Source organism: Chenopodium quinoa, unplaced genomic scaffold (assembly GCF_001683475.1).
Source record: "Chenopodium quinoa cultivar QQ74 unplaced genomic scaffold, ASM168347v1, whole genome shotgun sequence".
NCBI classification, from domain to species: domain Eukaryota; kingdom Viridiplantae; phylum Streptophyta; class Magnoliopsida; order Caryophyllales; family Amaranthaceae; genus Chenopodium; species Chenopodium quinoa.
In genome coordinates this window covers 2281586-2305072 of record NW_018743292.1, presented here as the reverse complement: position 1 = coordinate 2305072, position 23487 = coordinate 2281586, and the positions used below count along the sequence as shown (strand labels likewise).

Here is a 23487-nt window from a genome sequence, read left to right as displayed (position 1 = left end):
TTGACTAATGTCTAGTCTATTGATGTTGTCAATTGTCATGCCTTAAGAAGCCATGCAAGGTTGCAACAGTGATATACAGATGTACTTATCAATCTAACTTGATCCAATTTGTTAATAATTTTTACATATATTTTCATATGTAAAAGTCAAATAGTTGCAATTAATCTGACATAAAAAGAGTAATAGTTCGTAACTATAAAATTTGAGTGCAATTATAGTCCTGTATTAGCAGCAAATATTTTAGCTACGAGCCGACATGAAAAATTGGAATAACTTCCGATGTGTTTACAGCACTTGCCACAGCAGTCAGGGGACTAAATCTTCAGATGCCAATAGTTGCTTGTACACAGTAGAAAGTCCACCTAAAAAAATTCGACTATCGTCACCAAATATAAGCCTAGATGATCCTCCAAAGCAATATCTATACTGAAAATGGACAGACATTGCTGTCAAATCATCTTAGATCTAGGTATTACTTCATGTTAATTGGAAAATGGGCAACAGCGAAAACCATTGAGCCAGTTAACAACTCAAGATGAGTTTAAGAAGTTTTCCATATCTTCTCTGCTTAGCTCTTCATGCACCTAGAATAAGAAACCAGAGTTCATCAGCAACTATACAGTATACAATATACTCAACAAATAAAGTTTAGTTATTTATTCATCTAAAATTTCCTTCTTGGGTTGAGGAAGGGGTTGGGCAGGAGAAAAATGTACAGTGTCAGCCTAGATATGATACATACAAGTTTCTGATAAATCTTCTGGAAGGCGTCACAGAACTTCTCTGCCTCAGCCGGGCCAACCTATCAAGAAATGAAAATTTATTAAACAGCCAGACTAAGAACAGGACATTGTAAGTGCTAACTGTTAACCAAATAAGGAAGTATATATCAGAAATCAAGACATGTCTTATTGCAACAAGATAAATCCATTTCATTCCAAGACTAATTTTAACATTAACTAATTTTAACATTGCTGGTCTGATTTTATTAAGGTCTGATCTGATCTGATTCAATAATTTGACTAAACTTTGACTGCATTTTAATACTAATCTATAAAGAAAAACATTATCAAAATGGATCTTATTAGATTAATCTCATTATGAACTTTTCAAATATATAATTTTCATAATTTTTTTTTAATACGCAATTAACGATATTTAGCAATAAGTAAATGATAATTAAAAGTTCTGATTTGATCTGAATGTTCATTTTCTGGTCTGATCTGATCTGAATTTATTAAGAAATAAGTAATAAGTATCTGAAACAAGTTGAAGAGAACAAGTCCTAACACTACAGTATCATCAAATATCAGCATATGACAGCTCATCTAAGTAATGACCTCTGTCCCCGCATCCCTAAAACAAGTTAACATATACTTTTTGCACGGAGATAATGACGAGATAGATGTGAAGAGTGAAAAAAAGCTGGCGATGTGGCCTACTGAAAAGGCGATGTTGACATCTTTATGTGCCATCCCAGAATTGAAGGTATTTTGCTCAGGTGCAAAGCGAGTACATGACAACCTCTATGTGCCAAACAATAGAAATGCAGTTCCGGAAATCTTTGAAAAAAAAGTACACTAGCCCGGTGAAAGAGTCAGATAAGATACTGATGCCAAATCTAACTTATCTAAAAATTTGCCACTAGATAAGCAAAACAGATGAGAAGTTCCATCATCTCAACACAATTGGCATGTGAAGCCACTAAAGAGGAAATGGAGCTACAATAAAAATTTAGGAGCAAACAATAAAGGAGCCTATCCGTGGGCAGTTCACTGCACAAGATGAAGCCTCCCAAACTAATTAAACCATCATAGCTCTATAACTTGATGGTTCTCCAACAATATAGCAGGGCAAGACTCAAAAGATCACCAATTAGTGTGAAAAAAACACAAACAGACACTTGTCATCTAGATTGATTTGAAAAAGCTCAAGTTCATGTTGGTGTTTGAAAGAATCTCACAGGCATCCACACATTAACCTAGTGAAAGATCTTAACGGACTTCCAGGTCTTCCACAACTAAACAAGTCCTACACACTTTGAAGGATATCGGTGAAATATTTCAAGAATGGTTGAAGGAAGGATCCCAGTAGACGGGCACATGGCCACATTCAATCCTTATATGACACCAAAAATACACTTTTAATGGCATTGGTAAAAAATCTCAAGAAATAGTTGAAGGAAGGATCCTAGGCTGAGACAAACATATGGAAGTACAATTAAGTCATTTGATCCTTATATGACACCAGATATATAATCACCTCCTGTTTGATGGCTATAAAGTCAATAACCATGCCTGTGAAAGTTGGGGAAAAATCTTGGTAGAATCCTACTGTCACCCAACAACATTAAATGGCATTATACAGTAGATTAGTAGACACAGACTAGCAGCTTGATTTCCATGAAAAATACCATAAGTCATTAGAGAAAAAGTTATTAAGTATCCAAATTACTAACACTCATGCTCTCAGGATTGAAGAAGTTAATGATGGTTATTCAGTCCAAATAAGACAGCACTCCATCCAAAACCAAATTAAAAAGCCACTTCCAATGAGGTATTCCAAGGGATAGTTGCAATTCTTGATGGGAGTTGAAGATGGTTCTCCTCAAGATGCCTAAATGTCTTTGAGACCATTAATGACAGTAGACTACAAATTTATAAGAAAACACTTCCAATAAGGCGATGTTTGGCCACCCTCCCAATCCACACAAAAGTGACCAAACTGGAACTTAAAGAGGTTTGATTAGATTCATAACTGCATCCATTTTTGTCCCAACAATTTCAAACAAGTCCTTTTCAACTTTACCTTCCAAACTTATATGATCAGTAACTTTCCCATACTTATTGTGGGTAAAATATAAACACACTGCACTTCTAAACACCTAGACTAAACCACAATTCAATGAAATGGCTACTATTATAGATAATATGATCAAAAGGAAGCCAAGAAAAATCGGTAAACTGATGGCATACCTTTGATGTAGAAACTCGCGATCCTTTGATGAGGATAACTAAATGCTAGTATAACTCATAATAATCTTATCTCTGGGGGAATATGAAGATTCTATTTTCATATGAGGCGTTACTTTACCTATCATAATATTACCTATTTGTACCCATGAGCCATGACCTCAATCTAACAATTCCATTTTTGTCTGAATTGCAAAGTAAATGAACATTTATACGTGGTATTTCGCTAGTGGCCTTTTCCGGACCCTTGACTTGTCACGTATGACTGAATTTCACAAAAATGTAAATATTCCCAATTTCCCATACACAAGACGCTCACTAATAAATACTGCATCTTTGAATGTCCCCTTTTACTCCACCATTCCAACTCCATCCAATAAATAAGGTCTGAGGATCATCATGGATAGATACTGAAGCCTTAAAGATTTACAGAGCTACAAGGTAGGGAAGAAGAGCTTGGAGAATATGAGGCTGGCATTTGCTAAATTAGAGCCTATATCATAATATCAATTCAGGCGTGAATGAAGATGCACATTTAGTACATACAATACAATCATGTGATTTGGTTGATAAATATTCCTGAACTTGGATACTATTACAACTAAATTTTTGGTTGTTGCCCAAGAAAGAATAAAACATTTAATATTTTCGACAAGCACAAGATTAGTAATCCTAGCATCTAGAATTCAAACCATGACTGCAAGTGGCTTCCTTGATAGACTCTTACACATGGACTTTACATTGATGAGATCCAAAAGAGCTAATAAAATCAATCAGCTCACATAGATATTGGTACTTACTTATTAGTACACACCAGCAAAGAATCACATGGCAACATACTCCAGAGTAGTAATGAATTCCCAAAGAAAAGAATATATTAAAATAAATTGCGAACAAAAAAAGTGCCCCTTTACGATAATACGCTAGGCTTAAATATAAATAACCATTTAGCTTTACCTATCAATCTATCATGCACTAACAGTACCATGATACAAAAGAACTACATGTTTGCTCACCTTTTTCTCTGCGGTAGATCTTAATTTATCCCAGAAGACATCTGTTACAATAAGTGGGAAAAATTCAAAACAGTTTGGCAAAATAGGTTCAATTAAAAGAGCAAGGTAATCACCGAATAACATCATCTAGCTTTTTACACATTTGAAGAGCAGCTAAATTATCAAAGAGAAGTGGACATATCTAAAGCCTCGTAGAATTCCAAAATACAAAGTAGAAAACAAGGTCAAAATGTTGGTATACAAATTTCGCATGAAATGTTTCAAGTTGTCAATAGGAAGATATGTTAAAATTACTTTTGTCAAAACAATTAATGCTTATTTGTGTCTTCTTATAATGAAAACAAAAGATACATTAATTATTGATGCGATAAGGAGAAAAGGGAGTGAGGAACAACTTATGAAAGCAAAGACACCCTAAGCATCTACAGATTTCACTCAAGCCATCAAAGGACCTGTCAAGCACTCAATAAACAATTATTTAATACCACTATTGGGCAATACCTTGGTTCTTGGGTTCTTGCTCTCCCCGAGCATCTTGCCACTCTGATACCTGAAGAGAAAATATGATTACATGAAGAAAACAAGCGAATTACAAAAATATCATTAAGCAAAATTATAGAAATAAAATTAAGTGAGACCACCTCCTCACTCCTTTCTGGTTGTGAGGTTGATTGCCCCGACGATTCTGAGTCCGCTTGCTTTATCACACAAGATTACAACATTAATCAGATGCAAAACAAGTAAAAGGAAAGACAAAAACAACACTTCTTAAGTTACTCCACAATATTTTCAATCAAATTTACTTCACAAAAGCCAATGAATTTCTATCTAAATTATGATCATAGACAAGCTTAATCACCCAAATATCAACAGAATAGAAACCAAGGAAACATTTTTATACTCCAACCATCTAAAAAATAATTCACATTGTCCCAAACTCTATAGTTAAAACATGAGATGATCTCTTACAAGATCTTTATATAGTTTTGACCTCCCGATGTGATAACTCATACCGGACATCCAATGTTCATACATGAAACTATAACAAAGTGAGTGCATACATATCAACTAAATACACATAGGCGTTTCATGTAAACATTTTCCCGATTTGCAAAGTTGATTTTTCTTTTTTTCTAATCCAACATTTCCTGCAAATTCAATAGACATTAAGTAACTAAACACAATTAAACTACTTACAAAAATCAACAAAAAAAAAAAAAAAAAGAAAAAAAAAACAAAATTCTCACATATAATTGCAGCAAAAGAAATTCGTTTTTTTACACTTCCCATAAAAATAAAATAAAATCATAGTATAAAACTACAGAAATTGAAGCTAGGGACAAATCCCATCAATCAGAATTACCGAAGCGAAAACCCCAACAAGAAAATCAAGTATAAAGCCCAAAATCAAGCAAGAAGAAAAAATTAAATTGAACAGAATGTAAGAAAATTCTAGGGTTTAACAGTGAGAAGAAGAAGAGAGAGAAATTACATAGTAATCTGGAGTTCGGACAACAGGGAAGAGGAGAAGGAGGCGTTGAAATTCACGCTCATCCATGCTGCTTGCAACTTTGGATCGATCTTTGGTTATGGAGTTGTTGTTTTGCAAATCGTTGATCAAATATCAATCAATATTAAATTATTGAGGGTTTACAATAACAAGGTCTCAACTTTGAAGTAGCGAAGTACAATAACAAGGTCTCAACTTTTTTTTTTTTTTTTTTTTTAATTTAAGAATAACAAGGTCTCAACTTAGTCACTTCACTAATGTGTAATAGGTTTACAAGAAACGAAGTACAACATGTCATCTAGTTAGCCGGTTAAAGTAGGTACCAAGAGTTAGAGAATAAATCTTGTTCCTATTGAATCTCATATACTTCCTCCGTTTTTTATTTTTTATTACATCATAGGGGTTTTGGAGGCAAAATTTGGTAGTGGGAAAAAGTAAGAGAGAGAAACGTAAAAATACAAAATTGTCCATGTAATGTAAGATAAAATAAAAAGTAAGTGTGAAAAAGTAAGGGTATGTTGGGTATTTGCAGTGTGAACATAGATATTTTTTATCCTAAAAAGGAAATGATGCAATAATAAGTAAACTTCCTAAAGTAGTAAGTGATGCGATAAAAAAAGAACGGAGGAAGTAGATAAACATGAATTTATGATTCACTCAAATTAGATTTGTTTTGATAGATTTTAGACGTTTTTATATGTGGTAAGAAATACGAAATACTTATGATACGAAGAAGCTAGAAAGACTAAGTTCAATGTATGCCTTTTTTAAAGTCTAATCATTTATATAAAAATGTTATGGATTTTTATTATATTTTTTTTACGGGAAAAAAAAAGTTATGGATTAAATATATGATTAGTTTTGTTTGGGTCATTTTTTTTTTTTTTTTTTTTTTTTTGTTGTTGTTGTTTAAAGAGCCACAAGAGCGGAGGTGAGAATTAATCAAAGGATCTCCTGAAATCGGGAGTGAAGTTCTAACCACTTAAACTATCCCTCACTCTCAAGTGAATTTTTGTATACCAATATTATAAGGAGGAATGGAGGATATTCAAGTTGATATCCTTGATAAACTCATTTGACAAGGAGAGGTTATATTCATAAAATCTATATTGAGCCCTCCCTTCGGCTTTTTATAAGTGCCTTACTTTTCAAAAGAGGTCGTTTTATGTCGAATGATAAAACCAATAATATTTACCTTTGTACGTGCTTTCTTATAGCCATTGACATTCCCTCGATTCTACCTTTCAATTGAATTGAAATCTTTTGTATAGAATTAATTAGACCTTGAATCATGCATTAGTGAGCAAAATGTTAATAAGAGAAAAATGAGGATTCCACCCCTTTATGTCAATACGTACAATTGTTAGCTACATATACATTTTATGGAAACATTTTGTTTTAGGTGCATAACTTAAGTACTTGATAGAATGTTTACCCAGGAAAAATACCAAAAGTTAATGGGGATAAAAGGCAGAGTTAGCAACACTACAGCTGAAATCAAAAGAAACAACAAATAAAGGACAGTAAATAGATAAGTAGCAACGTCTTGTAGGTGCTTGTTGGGATCTTTATTTGTTATCTTCCCACACCGACTTCTACTTGATACTCTTGACAATCCAAAGTAGAGGCTGCGCATGAGCTCTTGCTAATGTGAAAACATTACGCGATGATAACGACTTCATTGGTGTGATTTTGGATATCCGATTAGGAAATGGATGTTTTGGAACAACTGGCATTATTGGCGAAAATTGAAACCTTGTACCCAATGCGGGCTTCAAAGAAAAGCGGAAAATCAACTAAGCTGAGTTTCGAAATGCATATAAACCCATGATAAAAGGGCATGATTTAATTTTTTTAAAAAAACCTAGCTGCTTTAATGAGCCAATTTGGAATGCTTACCCCAACAAAAGAAAGTGAAGTTGATCCAGAGACATTATTGCGTTAGACAATACCTTCCTTGACAACACTGAAAAATTAAAACAGAAGTCATTATTAATTCATTGTTATATAGATTTAATCACATTAATTATATAAAGTTATTAGAGATAATTATTCGGATTAAAATAATAATAACGTACCTCGTCCCAGTTATAATCATCGGCCTCTTCCATCTCTATCTTCGACTACGTACAAAACCCAAACAGATAGAGCTAGGGTTGAAGATAGATGTGCCCTTTCTCTTTTTTTTTTTTTTTTTTTTTTTGAAAGAATAGCCTAATAATTCCTAATAAATAAAGGGTCCGAGTCGAGAGCACGCCGGATAGTATATTTTATTAGGCGTATATGGATAGGCTTAATCAATTTATTGTCGATATCAGCTAAACCTGACTTGACCCGTGACTCGAAAATGACCCAAAACCCCACTTATAAAATTTCATTATTGTTTTAAAAAAAAAAGTAGCTGCCGACTGCCGTGAAAGGGGTGGGGCTAGGGTGGTCGGCGCCAGATTTGGTGGGTCAAATCTCACTTTTCGATCAAATATCCCTTACAAAAAGAGGAGAAAAAAAAAAAAAAAACCATTTTGGGTCCTCCCTTGCCACTTTTTTTTTTTTTTTTTTTTTTTTTTAAAAAAGGACCTTTGTGACAAAAAAGTGAGCATAAAAGGTCGTTGTGACAAATTTTCCAAATCATGCATTAGTGAGCAAAATGTTATAATCAAGAGAAAAATGAGGATTCCTTCCCTTTATGTCAATACGTACTATTGTTTGCTACATTATATGGAAACATGCGTTTTAGCCTTTTAGGTGCATATATGTTTGCTTGCGAACAGTTTTTTAAAGATGTGCAAAGGCAAACACCGGAAAATAATTTAAATTTGTATATACAAACCCAAAGTAGTTATTTGCTCTGAAAGTGGAAATTAGTCAAGATACGCTACATAAAATTGCACTTTTTCCAATCATCAATTGTTAAGTGGGATGTATCCCAATGGTCTACACAAGGCATGGTATATGAGGTTGTTTGATATCTTTAGAATCAAACTTAATGGGGAATGCACTAGAGGCTTGACCCCTTTAATCAATGTGTATACAAAAATAAGAAATAAAAGAGACGCGAATTATAGCCTCTTTAAACTTTATCTTTAATACCATCAGAGCAGAGGCCATTACACTGCTGCAGATGTAAGTTCATCATATCTTACAGCATTACAGGTATCATATGTTGCTCGGCCTAATGCGATAGCAGTTTTAGAACCAGAAAGGCGACCCAAATGCTTGCAGATGAACTCTCCAGCAGAGAGCAGCTTCTCCAGGTCTACATTAGTAGTGATGCCAAGTCCATGAAGCATGTATACCACATCTTCAGTGGCAACGTTTCCTGATGCTCCCTTTGCATAAGGGCATCCACCAAGTCCTGCTACTGAGGAATCGAGTGTGCTGATTCCCATCTGTTTGGAAAGAAAAATTATCGACATAAGAATTTAACAAGCAACTGATAAGAAAATTCTCACACCCACCCACATCCCCCAAACAAAGTAAGCTCAAGTGTGTTCGAATAAATTCAGATATGGGAATAGGTAGGATATGATGATAAGGAAAATTTGAGTGTAAAAAAAGAAAGCCTAAGTCTTACCGAAATCAAACCCGTCAAACATTATGCAGTAGTAAACAAATACAAATCTAAACTCACCTGCAGAGACACCAAAATGTTTGGAAGAGACTGTCCATAGGTATCATGGAAATGCACAGCAAGCTTGTCAACAGGAACAACGGCCATTACAGCTTCGAGCATGGGAATAACAGTGCCTATAAAAAACGGAAGAGCACAAATGACAAATGAGAATTGAAGATCATCCAAGTCTATATAACAATTAAGCAAACTTGGAAAACTATGTGCTCAGTTTTTTTTTTTTTTTTTTGGTTAAACTGTTCATATATACATGCTGCATATACAAAGTTGTCAATGGAGGTGTAGAAAGCTACATCACTTTGACACTTCGTTATCTCTTATCTACCCTTAATGGACACATCGACACATTTTTTTTTTTTTTTTTTTTAGATTAACGAATTCTTACTTAACACTTCATAATTTACCCAAATACCTCATACATCATGAACCACGTATTCATAGAAATAATAGTGACAAGAAAGGAAAGATGAGAATATTACGGACTACAGATCAGAATATCAACTAGAAAAGCGGTCAACTTAAAGTGTGTCAATGTGTATGTATCTGTAACGTGAAAAGTACATGCCATAGTCTTACTAATGTTGTGTTCCCACACCCGTGTCCAATTTTAGGATAGTGTCCCATGTTCAAAATTTTTTGCCCTGACGTGTTTGACACTTGGATTTGTACCAATACCGAATACTCGCACCCATGTTTAAATTATACAGGTTGAAAATTAAAAAATTAAAAAAAAAATTAATAAATAAATATATATCAAAGATCGACACCTTTCTTTTCACACCAGACTATAACAGAGGCCAAGATATTAAGTTATGCCAATACATTACACAAAATAAGCTTAATTTCATTTTAAAAAAAAAAAAAAAAAAAAAAAACCTTCATGCAACGGAAAAGCATTCTCCATAAGGTAGCTCAAGAAGAGAAGGATAGATTGGATAACAACATTACCTGGTGTACCAGTGCCGATAGTATCACCAAGAGAGATTTCATAGCAGCCCATGTCATACAGTTCCTTAGCCACATATGCCACCTTTGCAGGAGGAATCGGCCCTTCAACTGGGCACCCAACAATACACGATACATACCTACACAATTATTTTCACAGTTAACATAATCGATTAGCAATATATTTGGTAATCCGTCACAAATCCAGTGAGCATGTCTAGCAGAAGAATGATCTTTCGAATCAGAAGAAGTGAGGCAAAGTGGATAGTATTTTAAGTTTACTATGGTGATGGAAATTGATAGCATAGGTAAACATGTCAATATTTTACATATATTGACATACACATCGGAAAAGAATTCAAATTTTCAGACAAAAAGTGTATGGGTGTAGAGCATTACCCACGAACTGGAATTGAAAGTTTTTTAGCTGCTGCAACAACAGCTCGATAACGAACAAGACTTTCATCAATGCTACAGTTTATATTTGACTTTGAGAAGGATTCTGAAGCGGATGCAAAAACAGCAATATCCTTGGCACCAGCTGCTATAGCTGCTTCAAACCCCTAGATATAAAATTTAAGAAACAGATTAGTAAAGCTATCCATGTCCATTACTATTAAGTACAGATGACAAACACAATGAAACTCACTAACTTTTAAATTCGGGGTCAACACAAGAAGACGAGCAGCATCCACATGATAGACTGCTTTCATAACATCTTTTGCATCTGAGAGCTGCAAAATAAAAGGTTTGCCTGAGGTGCCTGCAAATTTTGCAATATAACATAGAAGTAAAAATCAGTTAGAAAAAGGTTAATACCTGAGGTACCCATTTGGGCGAAACAAAACTTGTTGCCTCAACGACGGATAATCCAGCAGATACTAGTCTTTGGATCAATTCAACCTTTATATGGGTAGGCACCATGTTCTTCTCATTTTGAAGTCCATCCCTTGGACCAACCTCCACAATTTTAACATGATTGGGCATGCCGGTTACAACCTGCAATAATGTTTGAATGCCACAAAAATAAGCCGAAAATCATAGACCAAATCCACATCTCACAGAAGCGCGGGCATCAAAAACCACAACATCCCAAAATACCCAATTACCTTACTCCTTTTGACACCAGTGCACTTGTCATGATTTCCATCTGTCGTATGATTTCTACCCAGACTTAAGCTCCTCCAGCTGAAAGAATTACCATGAGTTTCCCTAGATTTCCTTCCCCAAAGAAAAGCTTCTCCCATATAATCTTCTGTATCCTCACTGCAACATTTCAAAAAGCAAATCAAATGAGAAAATCCTCCCAGAAAAACATTTGATATGAGATAAGATTATAAAAGAGCCCGAAGCTCACTGACCTACAGCTATTTGATGTGCTGCACCTGTTTCCTTCAATCCATCGAGCTCCCATGCCCATATCCTCTCCTCGGGGTCGACAAGAACCAGATGAAAACCTTCTATCAAGACTGCCCATGCTAGGCAACTTGTCAAAACTGAGGGGTTCCTCCAAACTTGACATTCTGAAAGTAAATGTGGGAAAGGAAAAAACAAATATATAAACAAATTACTCTATCGATACTTCAATAAAGCCATGTTCAACTTGTTAGCATCTTGGCTATAGGCTACAAACCTCACATACCACAAGCATTATAAGAGGTGTATCAACTTTGTCAAAGCAAAAGAATCAGCTAATTATAATCAATCAGAAGAAATCGAATAATGCCAACAGATGCAACATAAAAAAAAAAGGACCAGAATCACTTCATCACCCAATATTATACTGTAGTTTTGTTAACTTGTTGAGAAAAAGGTGAGTCAACTACCATTTACATTGCACACTCCATGTGCATGAACCAACACAGCACTCTTCATTCTGCCTGTTTTTGTTTAAAATTTGTTTGTTCTTGCGAATATGATCAGATTGCTCATGCTATTTTTCTCACTATTCATTACATTTCAAATGGTCACACTCTACACTATAAAAGCATTTGCCTCCATAAGTTTAGCTTCCCATGAGGGAAGTCAGGAGTTCGACCTCGACTAGAAGACTAATTTTGTTCATGTTTACTTATACGAGATTGTCAAAATAACATGTATGGATGTACCTATCACTCTATCAGACTCTTCCTAAGTTCCTATAATATTGATAGCAAATAGACAAAATAAGAACAATTTTCGCCACACCCCATTTCATAGCATTTTACAGCTGAAATTTAAATGGCTTACATATATACCATGCCACAAGTCAATATTATCAGTTTGCTACAGCATAAGCGCATTCAAAAAAAGACTTAATTTCTACCATCAATTCATTTCCATTTTATGCCAAACTTAGAAACAATCAACTTAAATGTTCTCTAATATAGCTAGTTCCACTTAAAGCAGATAAACTTCGCATTTTCAGCAAAAATCCAAGAATTCGCCAAAATGTATAGTATATTAAAACAAATTTAGCCCCAAATTTAATCAACTACTACTTAATAGATGTGCCAACACTTCAAACATTGACATTAATTCAAACCCAATAACTATATGTAAAAGTAATACTCAGCTATCTGCCTATCCAAAATTAAAAGAAAAATAACTTCAAAATTTAAGCAAAGCTTATTAAAATTTAAAAATAATAATAAAATATTAAAAAAAAAAAAAAAAGAGCAGAAAAATGTAATTACGTCCTCAAATTGCTGAATTATAACACCAATTTAACCAAAAACAAAGAGAAAAATTATTTCCCCAATTTGTTAACCTAATTTTCTCAATCCTCTGTTCCCAATCAAACAAACAGAGGAATAGGTACCCATCAAGATATCAACCAAAAAAATCAAAAACCCATAAAAATTAAACCAAAAACACACCTGAAATTGAGATAAAATCCCTGAAATTTCCTTGAAAATTGAACAGAAAACCCTAAATCTTCTGGAAAATAAGGGGAATTTTTTTTCCTCCTCTGCTTTTTTTTTTTCCCTCTAAAAATTAAATAATAGTGAATAATTTTATGGGTAGTTGAGGAATTGAAGAAAAATTAATTTAAAAAATAATTTGGAAAAGTGGAATACTACAACATGTAAAGAAAGCTAGTTGCTCATAAATCGTTCTTGGTGTTTGGTGTAGAAAATGAAATATAGAGAGAGAAAAAAAATGTGTGTTGATTGTTGAATGATTTTGGGGAATTTGATTATATGCTTCTTGTGGCAGTAAAATACTTTGTCCCAATTTAAAGGTTTCTTAAAATTGTTTTTATAAAATTAAAAAATCAACGATTGCCGACCAAAATAATTAAAAAGGGAGGGAAATTGGTGGGTGGGTAGTTTTCAGTTGGAAGTTGGTCAATTTCCATGCATTCTTTTTGCTCTTTTTAGGTCAATTACTCTTACATATACTGTATTAATATTATTAATTTTCAAAAATATATATATTAATATTATTATTATATTATGTGACTCTTGCTCTCTTGACTGTTTTGAGTGCATTTTTTATTTTTTACCCCTTTTGGGTTTTTCTAGGAAATTACCTAGCACTTTGAAATTTTGCATTAATATTAATAAAGGAATTTGGCAAATTTGCATGTAAATGCATATTTGATATTTCTTAAATTTGACACATCGAGCAAAGAAATTTTGTTAGACGAAAGAAATTCCTCCTCACAAGGGGAATTTTGGAGGAATTTCTATTGTATTAGAAGAAAGAAAAGTAAACAGACTTGAACTATTGCAAATATTAATTGAATAATATTCAAATTGTCAATTAATAAATGACTTACATTAGCAATCCAGTTTGTTGCGTGATTTGTCCTTCGTTAAATATGATGAATACTTGCCACTTTGATGTAACACTGTAGAAATAATATATACTATTAATCCACGAAAAGAGAGAGGGTGTGGGGAATATATATGATACAAAGATAGTGAATTTTGTTAACTATGTTAAGGTTTATCCATATATATTGAAATTAACTTTTTCTTATCAAAAAACAAATAAAAAAAATAAAAATTTAACTTTTGACTAGAACTCTCAAGTCAAAATGCATCTACTTTATTCAAGTTCATTATGTTTTGGAAACAAGACCATATTAAAGCTTCATAAAGCCTAGATAACATAGTACATACTCCATGCATAGTCCATACTTTTAACAAGGAAAATAATCAAAGTGTGTATGACATTGACCACTAACCAGCTGGTTGTAGGCTGTAGTAGTAGTAGACTAGTAGTAGATGACCAAATAAAGTTGGTGCAATGTGCACATCTTCATTAAATGAACTACAAGCAAGGATCATTTTCTTACTAGCATTTAGACAATCTTGATCCTTCTGACGATAGCACGTATACTCTAAATATTTTAGGACTGTCTATTAGGATGAATTGCCTGAAGTAATAATAAAAAGCGTTAGGACCAACTTAGTGAGTAGAATTTTAAAAACTTTTTAGGTACTAAAACTAAATGAGCTTATTTCTCATTCTTTTGATGGACATATATAGCTTTAGAATTTATATCAATTATTTTTTCAAGGAGCTATATATATAGCTATAGGTCATTAGTGAGATACTTTGAATTTTGTTCTAGAAACATTGATAATTCAATCAACTTCATCCAGTAAAAGGAAATTAGTTGGCCTATTTACAACATCATCTTTGAAGTGGAAATAGATATGGAATTGTGATTGGTCATCAGGAAAAAAAATAAACTGCTAGTCTTTTTGAGTTTAAAAAGACAATAAAGTATTTAATACGACTAATATGATCACAACTACGCATTAATCGTTGACTAATATGCTAGACTTTAAAGTGTGACAAGCGTGAATCTCTCATTTCGAATAGTGAGTGGGAGGTGGTCATCTCTCATTGCTATAGGGAGGCTAACCGAGCTACTGATTGGTTAGCAAACTACGACGTCATTGCAGAGGGTATTTTTTTAAGCGATCCCTTAAGGATCTTCATGTTATTTTATTGGAGGATTTGAGTGGGGTGGCATGGCATAGATTGGTTTCGGAGTAGTCTTGCAGTTCTTTGAATAAGCCTTTTAAGGCATTAGCTGTATTGTAGTTGTTTTTCTTTTGTTTGCGTTTGTTTTCCTCTTGTTTTGGGGCTTTGCCCTTCTTGGTCAAAAAAAAAAAAAAGTCAATGACTCCTAAGTATTTATGATCAAAAATACGCATTCATCGTTGACTACTACAATTACTTTTTTTCAATAGTAAATATTTCTTAGAACATACATGGTATACCAACCCGCCACCCGACAACCCCATTGTCATTCACACAATAGGAAATAACTAAAAAATTCAAAATTTACTCTTGACTTAAAGTAAAAAGGCAAAAGGTAACGAATACCCAATAAACATTAGATAAGACAACTAAAAATGAAAATATTAAATTACAATATAAATTAATTACAGCGACCAACACTTGATTTTAAGATGAATTCTCAAATTAATATTTTAAATGCTTGTCAAAAGCCGGTTAGCAAGATCCAAAGTAAAAGTAACCGAAGTAAGCAAAAACGTATTTTGCTCAAGCGTGGGGTTCTGTACTTATGTTCTGAAAAGCTTAAACCCTAACAATGGAAAGAGTAAAGGAAGATGAAGATGATATTGTTTGTTTGGATGAATCATTCTTCATTAATGACAAGTATTTTTCCCCCCTCTCTCTATCTCTCCAAACTAACTATCAACTGATATCGCTAAATGTTTAATCAATTATTTTGATTTTGTTTTTTAATTTTGATTTTGCAGTTACCAATTAACCACTTTTACATTCGGGTCTCAAGTTCTTGAGCTATTCTGCCTTAATTCAGCTTCAAGTGAGTAAATTTATTTTCAATTGTTAATTTTATCAAATGGGTTTTCTGGGGTCGAGTAAATTCACTTCCAATACTTAGTTTTATCAAATGAGTTTTCTGGGGTTTTGCAATTACTTATTTAATAAGTACTTATTTGATGTTGTTCAATTCACTTTTGTGCTGTAATTAGCTGCAATTGCACATAATTTTATTTGTATAATATTTGATTTCTTGAACTATTTTGCCTTCATCCAACCTCAAGCAAGTATATATACTTTCAATTGTTGGTTTAATGAAATGTGTTTTCTGGGATTTGGCAAGTAAATTACCATTTTGATGTTGAATTAAATATATGTGCTGACAATAAACTGCAATTAAGCATTGATATATATATATATATATATATATATATATATATATATATATTGAAGATTATAGCTTGTGAGAAACATATTACCAATTCTTAAATCTACAATGGAGAAGTAATACTGAAAATTTATATGTTTTGGAGCAGCTGATTTTGATCTGACAGGCCAGTTGGTGTGGCCAGGAGCTGTGTTATTAAATGAATACTTGTCCAAAAATGCCGAGATGCTTCAAGGACTATCTGTCATCGAGTTAGGCTCTGGTGTTGGTATGCCCAATTCTTTGATTGCAACTATCTTCTTTTAGTAGGAATGTAGGGTAGTAGAACTTTGTATACATGAATTGGAAAATATCTTCACCGTGTTTATAATGAATTGTAAGATGAGACTATGAATCTTGTTGCATTTGTTGTGATTGAAGAACCAATAGCTTTTACCTTATGAACTTCCATTCAATTAAAATATGTTAGTTTGTTATTTGCTACATATGTTTACCCTAATTCTCTGCTCTTCAGCTGTTTGCCTGTTTCGGTGGGCACAACAATGACATTGACTTGAGCTTGGTAATGTAATTTTTTGTGAAAAGAAAACCAAATGTGCCAACAATTTCTTAAACAATGCTCATACAACCGTTAATAAATTATGGTTGTGTAAATGATCACGATTCAAGATATTGAACATCTTATCATTTCGAGGCATTTGATGGAATAATGAAAAGAGGTTATCCGTTAAGAAGTTTGTTAATCTGCATAAAAGCCACCAGGCCAATAGGCCATGCCCTTGATAGGTTGATGGTTAAGAGCTTTTTAAAATTTTGTATTAACTTTTATTTGCGAAAGGAATTTATGCTATTCCCATGCTTAGAGATTAATCAGATATATTGCAGGTTGTCAGAAATCTATAATTTGTCTCATATTTATTCATTTTCTTTTACATCTGAAAGCTAAATGCGTAAGCAACTATCTACTCTTTATATTTATACCTTTTGTACTGTTTTCTAAATATTTCAAATTTCAACCCCAATATCACAGGTGTCACTGGAGTACTCTGTAGTAAATTTTGCAAGAAAGTTGTGATGACTGACCACAATGATGAAGTTCTCAAGGCAAAGTCATATTAATAGTTTATTGATGGAGATTTAGAAGCTTTAACCTTGGTAGCCTAAAAGTTTGTGTTATCTCGTCATGCAGATTCTAAAGAAAAATATAGATCTACATGCATCTTCTGAGAGTTACCCTTGCCCTGGTATGTAACAGAGACTTGGAGTAGCAGTTTGTGGAATGAGATATATCAGTGAACTGATGTGCTTCTATAATTACCTACTTTCAGATTCGGGGGCAGAGAAACTAGAATGGGCAAATTCTGACCAGAGAAATGAAATTGTGCAAAGATATCCTGAAGGATTTGATCTGGTTCTTGGAGCTGATATCTATATCCTATTCTTTTTCTTATTTGATCGCAAACCTTGCATATTAAAATCATGCAATGGTTAATAATTTCTTATTTGTTTAAAGGTGTTGATGTGGTATGTTTCAATCAGCTTATGTCGCTAAATAGGCTGAGAGACTGTTGATATGTGCAACTGATTGAGTTATGCTTTGATGTAAGTCATCAATGTCATGTCCCATAGCTTAATTTTATGACTATTCTCTTATAAAAGTTTTCAGTCATTACTCTTGCCTTATTTTTTTCGCGGGCACATGGTTGAAGGCCTTAACAATCTATAAGCTTCCAACAATCCAGTATTCCCTTGCTTTTCGATACAGTCAAGAGTCTTCTTCAAATCAGAGGAAAAGGAAGATGCAGATTCATTCTGGGTTATGTTTCTCGTGCCAAAGTGTGAGTAACTTCCTTATATTCTTGTGCATGCATACAACACAAAAATATTTTAAGCCATGTAGTTTGAATTGATCTCTCCGCAAAGAGTCTATAGTGTTGAGAAAATATTTGTTGGTGATTCATTTTCCTCTTCATGCTAAGCTTTTCATTAAACTTTGAGGTCTACCTAATGCTAGTTACTAGATGCAGAGGCATATAATACTGTAAATTGATATGAACTTATAATGAAACTAGTTATTATTGGTACCTTTTGGTTATCTCCCTTTTTTTCATAACTTGAGCTCAGCGAAAGAAGAGATAAAGGGCCTTTATGGAGAATGTGGTTAGAACTAAGAACACCATAGCCCACATAACAAATGCAAATATAGTAGAATATTTTGTAGAAATGATTAAATAATATTACAAACCACTCTTTTTTACCCCCCTTGTGTTTTCTGGATAATTATATGATGTTTTTTAGGCTAATTTCCCATATATAGATGAAGAAAGAAAATGATATAGACTAACAATGACTCTCTTAAGTCAACTACTCCAAAAGGAAATTATATGAATAAATTGGGATAGTAGTATCTGGTGTCTAAACTCTAAAGGTATTGTCTTTCGTTTTAAGCTGGAACTTTAGAGTATGTTCAAATGACTTAAGGTCTTCCTATGGAAGTACATGTGAGTTGTGAACTTGTGATCCTACAAAGCCCTTTTTGCTCACATCTTTTACCTTTACCCAGAATGGATCAGATGGTTCTTGATGAGGCCCGGGGACATGGCTTGTCCACAAAGGAAGTTGCTGGGACTCGTTCAATTGTTGGGAACTTGGAAGGGGTCATTTATGAGATTACCCTTTAGTAGATTTTACAATCCGACATTGTTTCAAAAGAATATAGAGGATGTCAAGAAGTCACAGCATTTCAAGTTTAGTTTTGAAGGAGCTTCAGCTTCAGATCCTAGACCAGATACAGCTTTCAGATAAGATAGTAAGCAAGAAGGTGCAGCTTGAGGTAACGACAAATTGACTATTTTCTTGACATAGGGATATATAGATAGTATTGTGAAACTCCTTTTGGTACTGTTAATTTTCTACATAAACAAGAAAACTATTTTATTGACTAAATGAAGAGATGTAAAAAAAAAAAAAAGGTTATTTTTGACATCGATGTTATCTACTCCGTATGTTTTTTACCTGAACTCCACTGCTGTCCTGCTGTGATTCTTATTGTTGCATCATAGTACCATCTTCAGAAGTTTTGTGAAGATGGAGTTCATCAATCATTCTATATCTTTCTAGAAGTAGATTCATAAATAGAAATAGCTCTTATATGCCGCTTATGAATGAAAAATCACTTTCTTAGTGACAATGTTGATTGGTATGAGCATAGCATGCATATGGAAATAGGCAAATAGCTGCTTTCTGTCGTTTTAGCTGTCATTTAAGTAAGATTTATGTAAGTGTGGGTGAAGCGAATGAAACATTCTCAGGGTTGGTGTCTGATAACCCGTACTACACAGTTCTTGAACTAAGATTAGGTGTTAAACCCAAATGTGTCCTGTCCTTTAGGCTTAAGTAGTGAGGACTAGAGCCGTTCTAAAAGCAGCAGTCTCTAATTCGGTCTGGGTCTGAAAATTCAACCCGAACCAATCAAAGTCGCTAAGAGAACTGTAAACCTACCTACCCTACATGGACCCTGCACGGCTGCACCTTAACGCGAACCAGACCACATTCTCAAATTCAAGCTATACAGTATACACATTGAAAATATCCTAAAAAGCATCAATTCTAGCCCTAAGAACCCACTTGGCCACTAGGACCAAAAGTGTGTTTTTATCTCATATAACTCCAAATCATTGATCTACAACTTGTCCGGCTGTCCCTACTAATGTGCACAACCTAACTTCAACAATTAACTACGGAGCAGTGTTTCTTTTTTTAAAATTTTTTGGGTGAAAAGACCCATATACCCTTTCCCACTATTTCTTGATTTCTTCCACTCATTTTCACATAATTGCAAACTCCTTGTTTTTATTTCATTTTGTAGGAATTGGGGTTTGATTGGAATTTGTAATGATAGAATGGATAATTTGATTAATTTCCATATTTGTTTAGGTTGAGTGGAATTTTAGGTGAGATTGGGGTGAATAATTCAACACCCTCTACCTACTCTACTCCCAAGTCCCAACAATACTATACTAAATGTTTTGTCCATTTTGCCATTAATGAATAAAGAGAGGAAGAGTTAGGTAAGGGGGTGTTCAAGTAACTTGTACTTCATATCATCATTCATGAATGTCAATTTTGATCAACGGCGGAATAATTGGGATTAGTGAGATAATTGGCACTCTATTAATGATTGGATGATAACGCGAATTGCAATTTTAATAATTGGGTAACTTGTATTATCAATTTATCAATCATGATTAAAGGACATACTATGTTCTCCATAGTCCATATTCAATATTAAGTACAAGTATATAACAAGCTTTGATTCCCTACATTTTGTGAATGTCGTACTATCACTGAGTATGAATTTTGCAAATAACAAGTGATTATGGTGACTAATATAAGACTCATTAATGTACGAGTACCCCGACATCAATACTCTCACCGTCTAATCCCCAAACTCACCCTCGACTTTCCCAACAAAATCCTCTCGCCGGAAACCACCCTGCACCACCACCACCAACTAAGTTAATATTTGACCATCCAATCAAAAAATCTAGTCAAAATTCTTCAGTAAGTGGCCCCCTTCAGAAGAAAAGAAGAGAAGAAGAAGAATAACACTACTTTCCAGGAAGCAAGAAGAAGCCATCAAACTTTGTACCCATTCATGCATCAGCATCCCTTACACTGTCTTGCTGGCTGCTACACCTAATCTCTCATTTATTTTATTATTAGTAGTTTTAATTATTAATCCTTAATTTCTTCACATGCTCATAATTTCTCTTAACCACCCTCACTAATCCACCATTATCCAATCCTCGTGTCATTCTTTAGTCTTGAGAGAAGACGAGCCTAATTCTAATCCGCAAATAATCACCCCTCAAAACCAAAAACCCACATCCATTCATGGATCAACAATAGAAAGAAAAGAAATGTTTCGTCTCATTCTTTTCCTCTTTCTCTCTCTTCTTTCTCTTCTTCCTTCATCAGCTCAAAACACATCATGTCCTTTGAATTTCACCATACTTCAAACTCTAGTTCGAGACGCTGACGTAAAATCATCAAACAATGTCGCAGCCAACTGTGGATACATCGCCGAAGGACTCCGGCTCGTCCTCTCCCAATACCTCCGAACCACCGGCTCATTCTACCCACCACTTAGCTCGTCCGAGTCATGCTGGAACTCGTACGACTCAGTCGTTGACTCGTTCCTACCAAACTTCAAGGTTCGAACCTCTTGTGGGTTCAAAACTCAGTGGATTTCCGAAGGTTGTTTGAACATCTCGACTCAGTCCGAGTTCGAAAAACACGTTCCTCAATCCGCTTTAAACGACGCCGTTTCGAACTGTAATCAATCTCTGGCAAATGGGTCTCCTTGTGCTTCGTGTCTCACGAGTCTTACTACTCTGCAAGCTTCGTATCTCAAATCGAAGGACCCTTTTAATGGTAATATCTCTGATTGTACTAATCTTCCATTGATTTATGCTGGTGCTGTGATTAATCAATTTGGACCGTCTGATCCTGGAACTGCTAAGTGTTTGTTTTCGCTGGATATTTCTTCGTCCAAAAATGGTAGCAATTGGAAGAAGAAATTGTTGATTTCGTTGATTATAGTTGTGGGTTTTATTGGGTTGTGCTCTGTTTTTGGTGGGGTTTATATGTATTTGAGGTTGAAGAAGAGGAGAGAGAAGATTGCTGCGAAAAACAGGTGGATTAGTCGGGTCGGGTCTGGAACCGGGCCGAATCTTTCGTCGATTGGGGGGAGTACCCATTTGATGAAATTCGGGTTTGATGAGATTAAACGGGCTACCAAGAACTTTCACCGCGATAATTTGATTGGTAGAGGTGGATACGGAAATGTGTACAAGGGTTTACTGCCTGATGGTGCTGAGATTGCTGTTAAGAGGTTTAAGAATTGTTCGGCTGCAGGAGATGCGAGTTTTACACACGAAGTCGAGGTGATTGCGAGTATTAGGCATGTTAATCTTGTGGAATTGAGAGGATATTGTGTTGCTACTACTAATTTAGAGGGTCATCAGAGGTTGATTGTGTGTGATTTGATGCATAATGGTAGTTTACATGATCATTTGTATGGGAATGCGTTGGAGAGGAAGCTAAGTTGGCCAGTTAGACAAAGAATCGCGCTAGGAATGGCTAGGGGATTAGCTTATTTACACTATGGAGCACAGCCTTCGATCATTCATCGTGATATTAAAGCTAGTAACATACTTTTGGATGATAATTTTGAGGCTAAAGTCGCGGATTTTGGCCTTGCTAAGTTCAACCCCGAAGGTTTCTCACATTTGAGTACTAGGGTGGCTGGGACTATGGGATATGTTGCCCCGGAATATGCCCTTTATGGGCAATTAACCGAGAGGAGCGATGTTTTTAGCTTTGGTGTTGTGTTATTAGAGCTGCTGAGTGGTAAGAAAGCTATATTATCGGTACCTGATGGGCAAGGGCAGCCATCATTGGTGACTGATTGGGCTTGGTCATTGGTTAGGAAAGGGCATGCTTTGGATGTCATAGAAGAAGGGATGCCGGAGTTAGGACCGGATTCAGTAATGGAGAAATATGTATTGACGGCGGTTTTATGTTCACATCCTCAGTTGTATGCTAGGCCTACAATGGATCAAGTTGTTAAGATTTTGGAGACTGATATGCAAGTTCCTTCTATTCCAGAAAGGCCAATTTCTTTCAATGCAGAGCTTGAGGATATCGAAAGGTCTGCTAGTAGTAGTGGCTCCGGCCAATTGTCGACTTCCGGTGGGTTTCAATCGTATTCATGGGACATGTAGATTTTGCTAGCCATAATGGGCAAGAGGAAGTAGAAGATCCTGCAACAAGCTTGAGATAATTTGTTGCTGTAATATATTCTTTCTAGTTTATTTGAAAATTTTGACCCCTTGTATTTGAAGTACACCTTGATTGTATAGGCATGCCCTTTTCTTTTTCAATTATTATTTTTTTGAAGTGGGGGATTTAGGTTAAACATAGTATCTTAAGTAGGAAATAATAGGAATGGATTGTATATACTAGAGGTCTAGGGTAATATGGAAGTTTAAAATTTAGCTCACTTGGTTCATGTGAAATTATATTGGCTCAATTTGGCAAACTTGATGGATGTAATGCATGTAATTTTCAAGTTTATATGCTCTCATCGGTCTAGAATTGAAGGTATAATTTAATTGCATAATGTAACAAGTACAACCATATATGGTGAAGTTTTTTCTTCATTATTCTCTTATCATCTTACAAATATTGTGAACTAAAACCATTAC

General features: G+C 34.5%; 3 protein-coding genes, 1 long non-coding RNA gene and 1 pseudogene across 4 annotated transcripts; 2 read left to right on the top strand and 3 right to left on the bottom strand.

The window, feature by feature from the left end:
• Positions 1–82: 82 nt before the first annotated feature.
• On the bottom strand, positions 83–5740 carry LOC110736321. The gene is made up of 6 exons (XM_021916522.1): positions 5481–5740; positions 4630–4686; positions 4490–4538; positions 3989–4029; positions 743–802; positions 83–584 (listed from the first exon to the last, which is right to left on the bottom strand). Exons 1-6 carry the CDS (start codon positions 5544–5546, stop codon positions 531–533), a joined length of 327 nt encoding a protein of 108 aa, XP_021772214.1. The 5' UTR covers positions 5547–5740; the 3' UTR covers positions 83–530.
• A 639-nt stretch (positions 5741–6379) lies between these two features.
• Positions 6380–8044, bottom strand: LOC110736324. Its single transcript, XR_002514233.1, has 3 exons — positions 7577–8044; positions 7398–7464; positions 6380–7270 (listed from the first exon to the last, which is right to left on the bottom strand). It is a non-coding gene; the product is annotated as an uncharacterized LOC110736324 (long non-coding RNA).
• A 315-nt stretch (positions 8045–8359) lies between these two features.
• LOC110736319 (hydroxymethylglutaryl-CoA lyase, mitochondrial-like) lies at positions 8360–13290 on the bottom strand. The gene is made up of 9 exons (XM_021916520.1): positions 12933–13290; positions 11436–11597; positions 11184–11340; positions 10894–11073; positions 10728–10808; positions 10474–10637; positions 10078–10214; positions 9130–9245; positions 8360–8887 (listed from the first exon to the last, which is right to left on the bottom strand). Exons 2-9 carry the CDS (start codon positions 11594–11596, stop codon positions 8606–8608), a joined length of 1278 nt encoding a protein of 425 aa, XP_021772212.1. The 5' UTR covers position 11597; positions 12933–13290; the 3' UTR covers positions 8360–8605.
• Positions 13291–15528: 2238 nt separating this feature from the next.
• On the top strand, positions 15529–19317 carry LOC110736318 (protein N-lysine methyltransferase METTL21A-like). The gene is made up of 8 exons (XM_021916519.1): positions 15529–15699; positions 15804–15871; positions 16365–16484; positions 17247–17320; positions 17406–17460; positions 17545–17646; positions 17943–18054; positions 18780–19317. Exons 1-8 carry the CDS (start codon positions 15632–15634, stop codon positions 18895–18897), a joined length of 717 nt encoding a protein of 238 aa, XP_021772211.1. The 5' UTR covers positions 15529–15631; the 3' UTR covers positions 18898–19317.
• An 81-nt stretch (positions 19318–19398) lies between these two features.
• LOC110736317 lies at positions 19399–23445 on the top strand (annotated as a pseudogene).
• Positions 23446–23487: the final 42 nt, after the last annotated feature.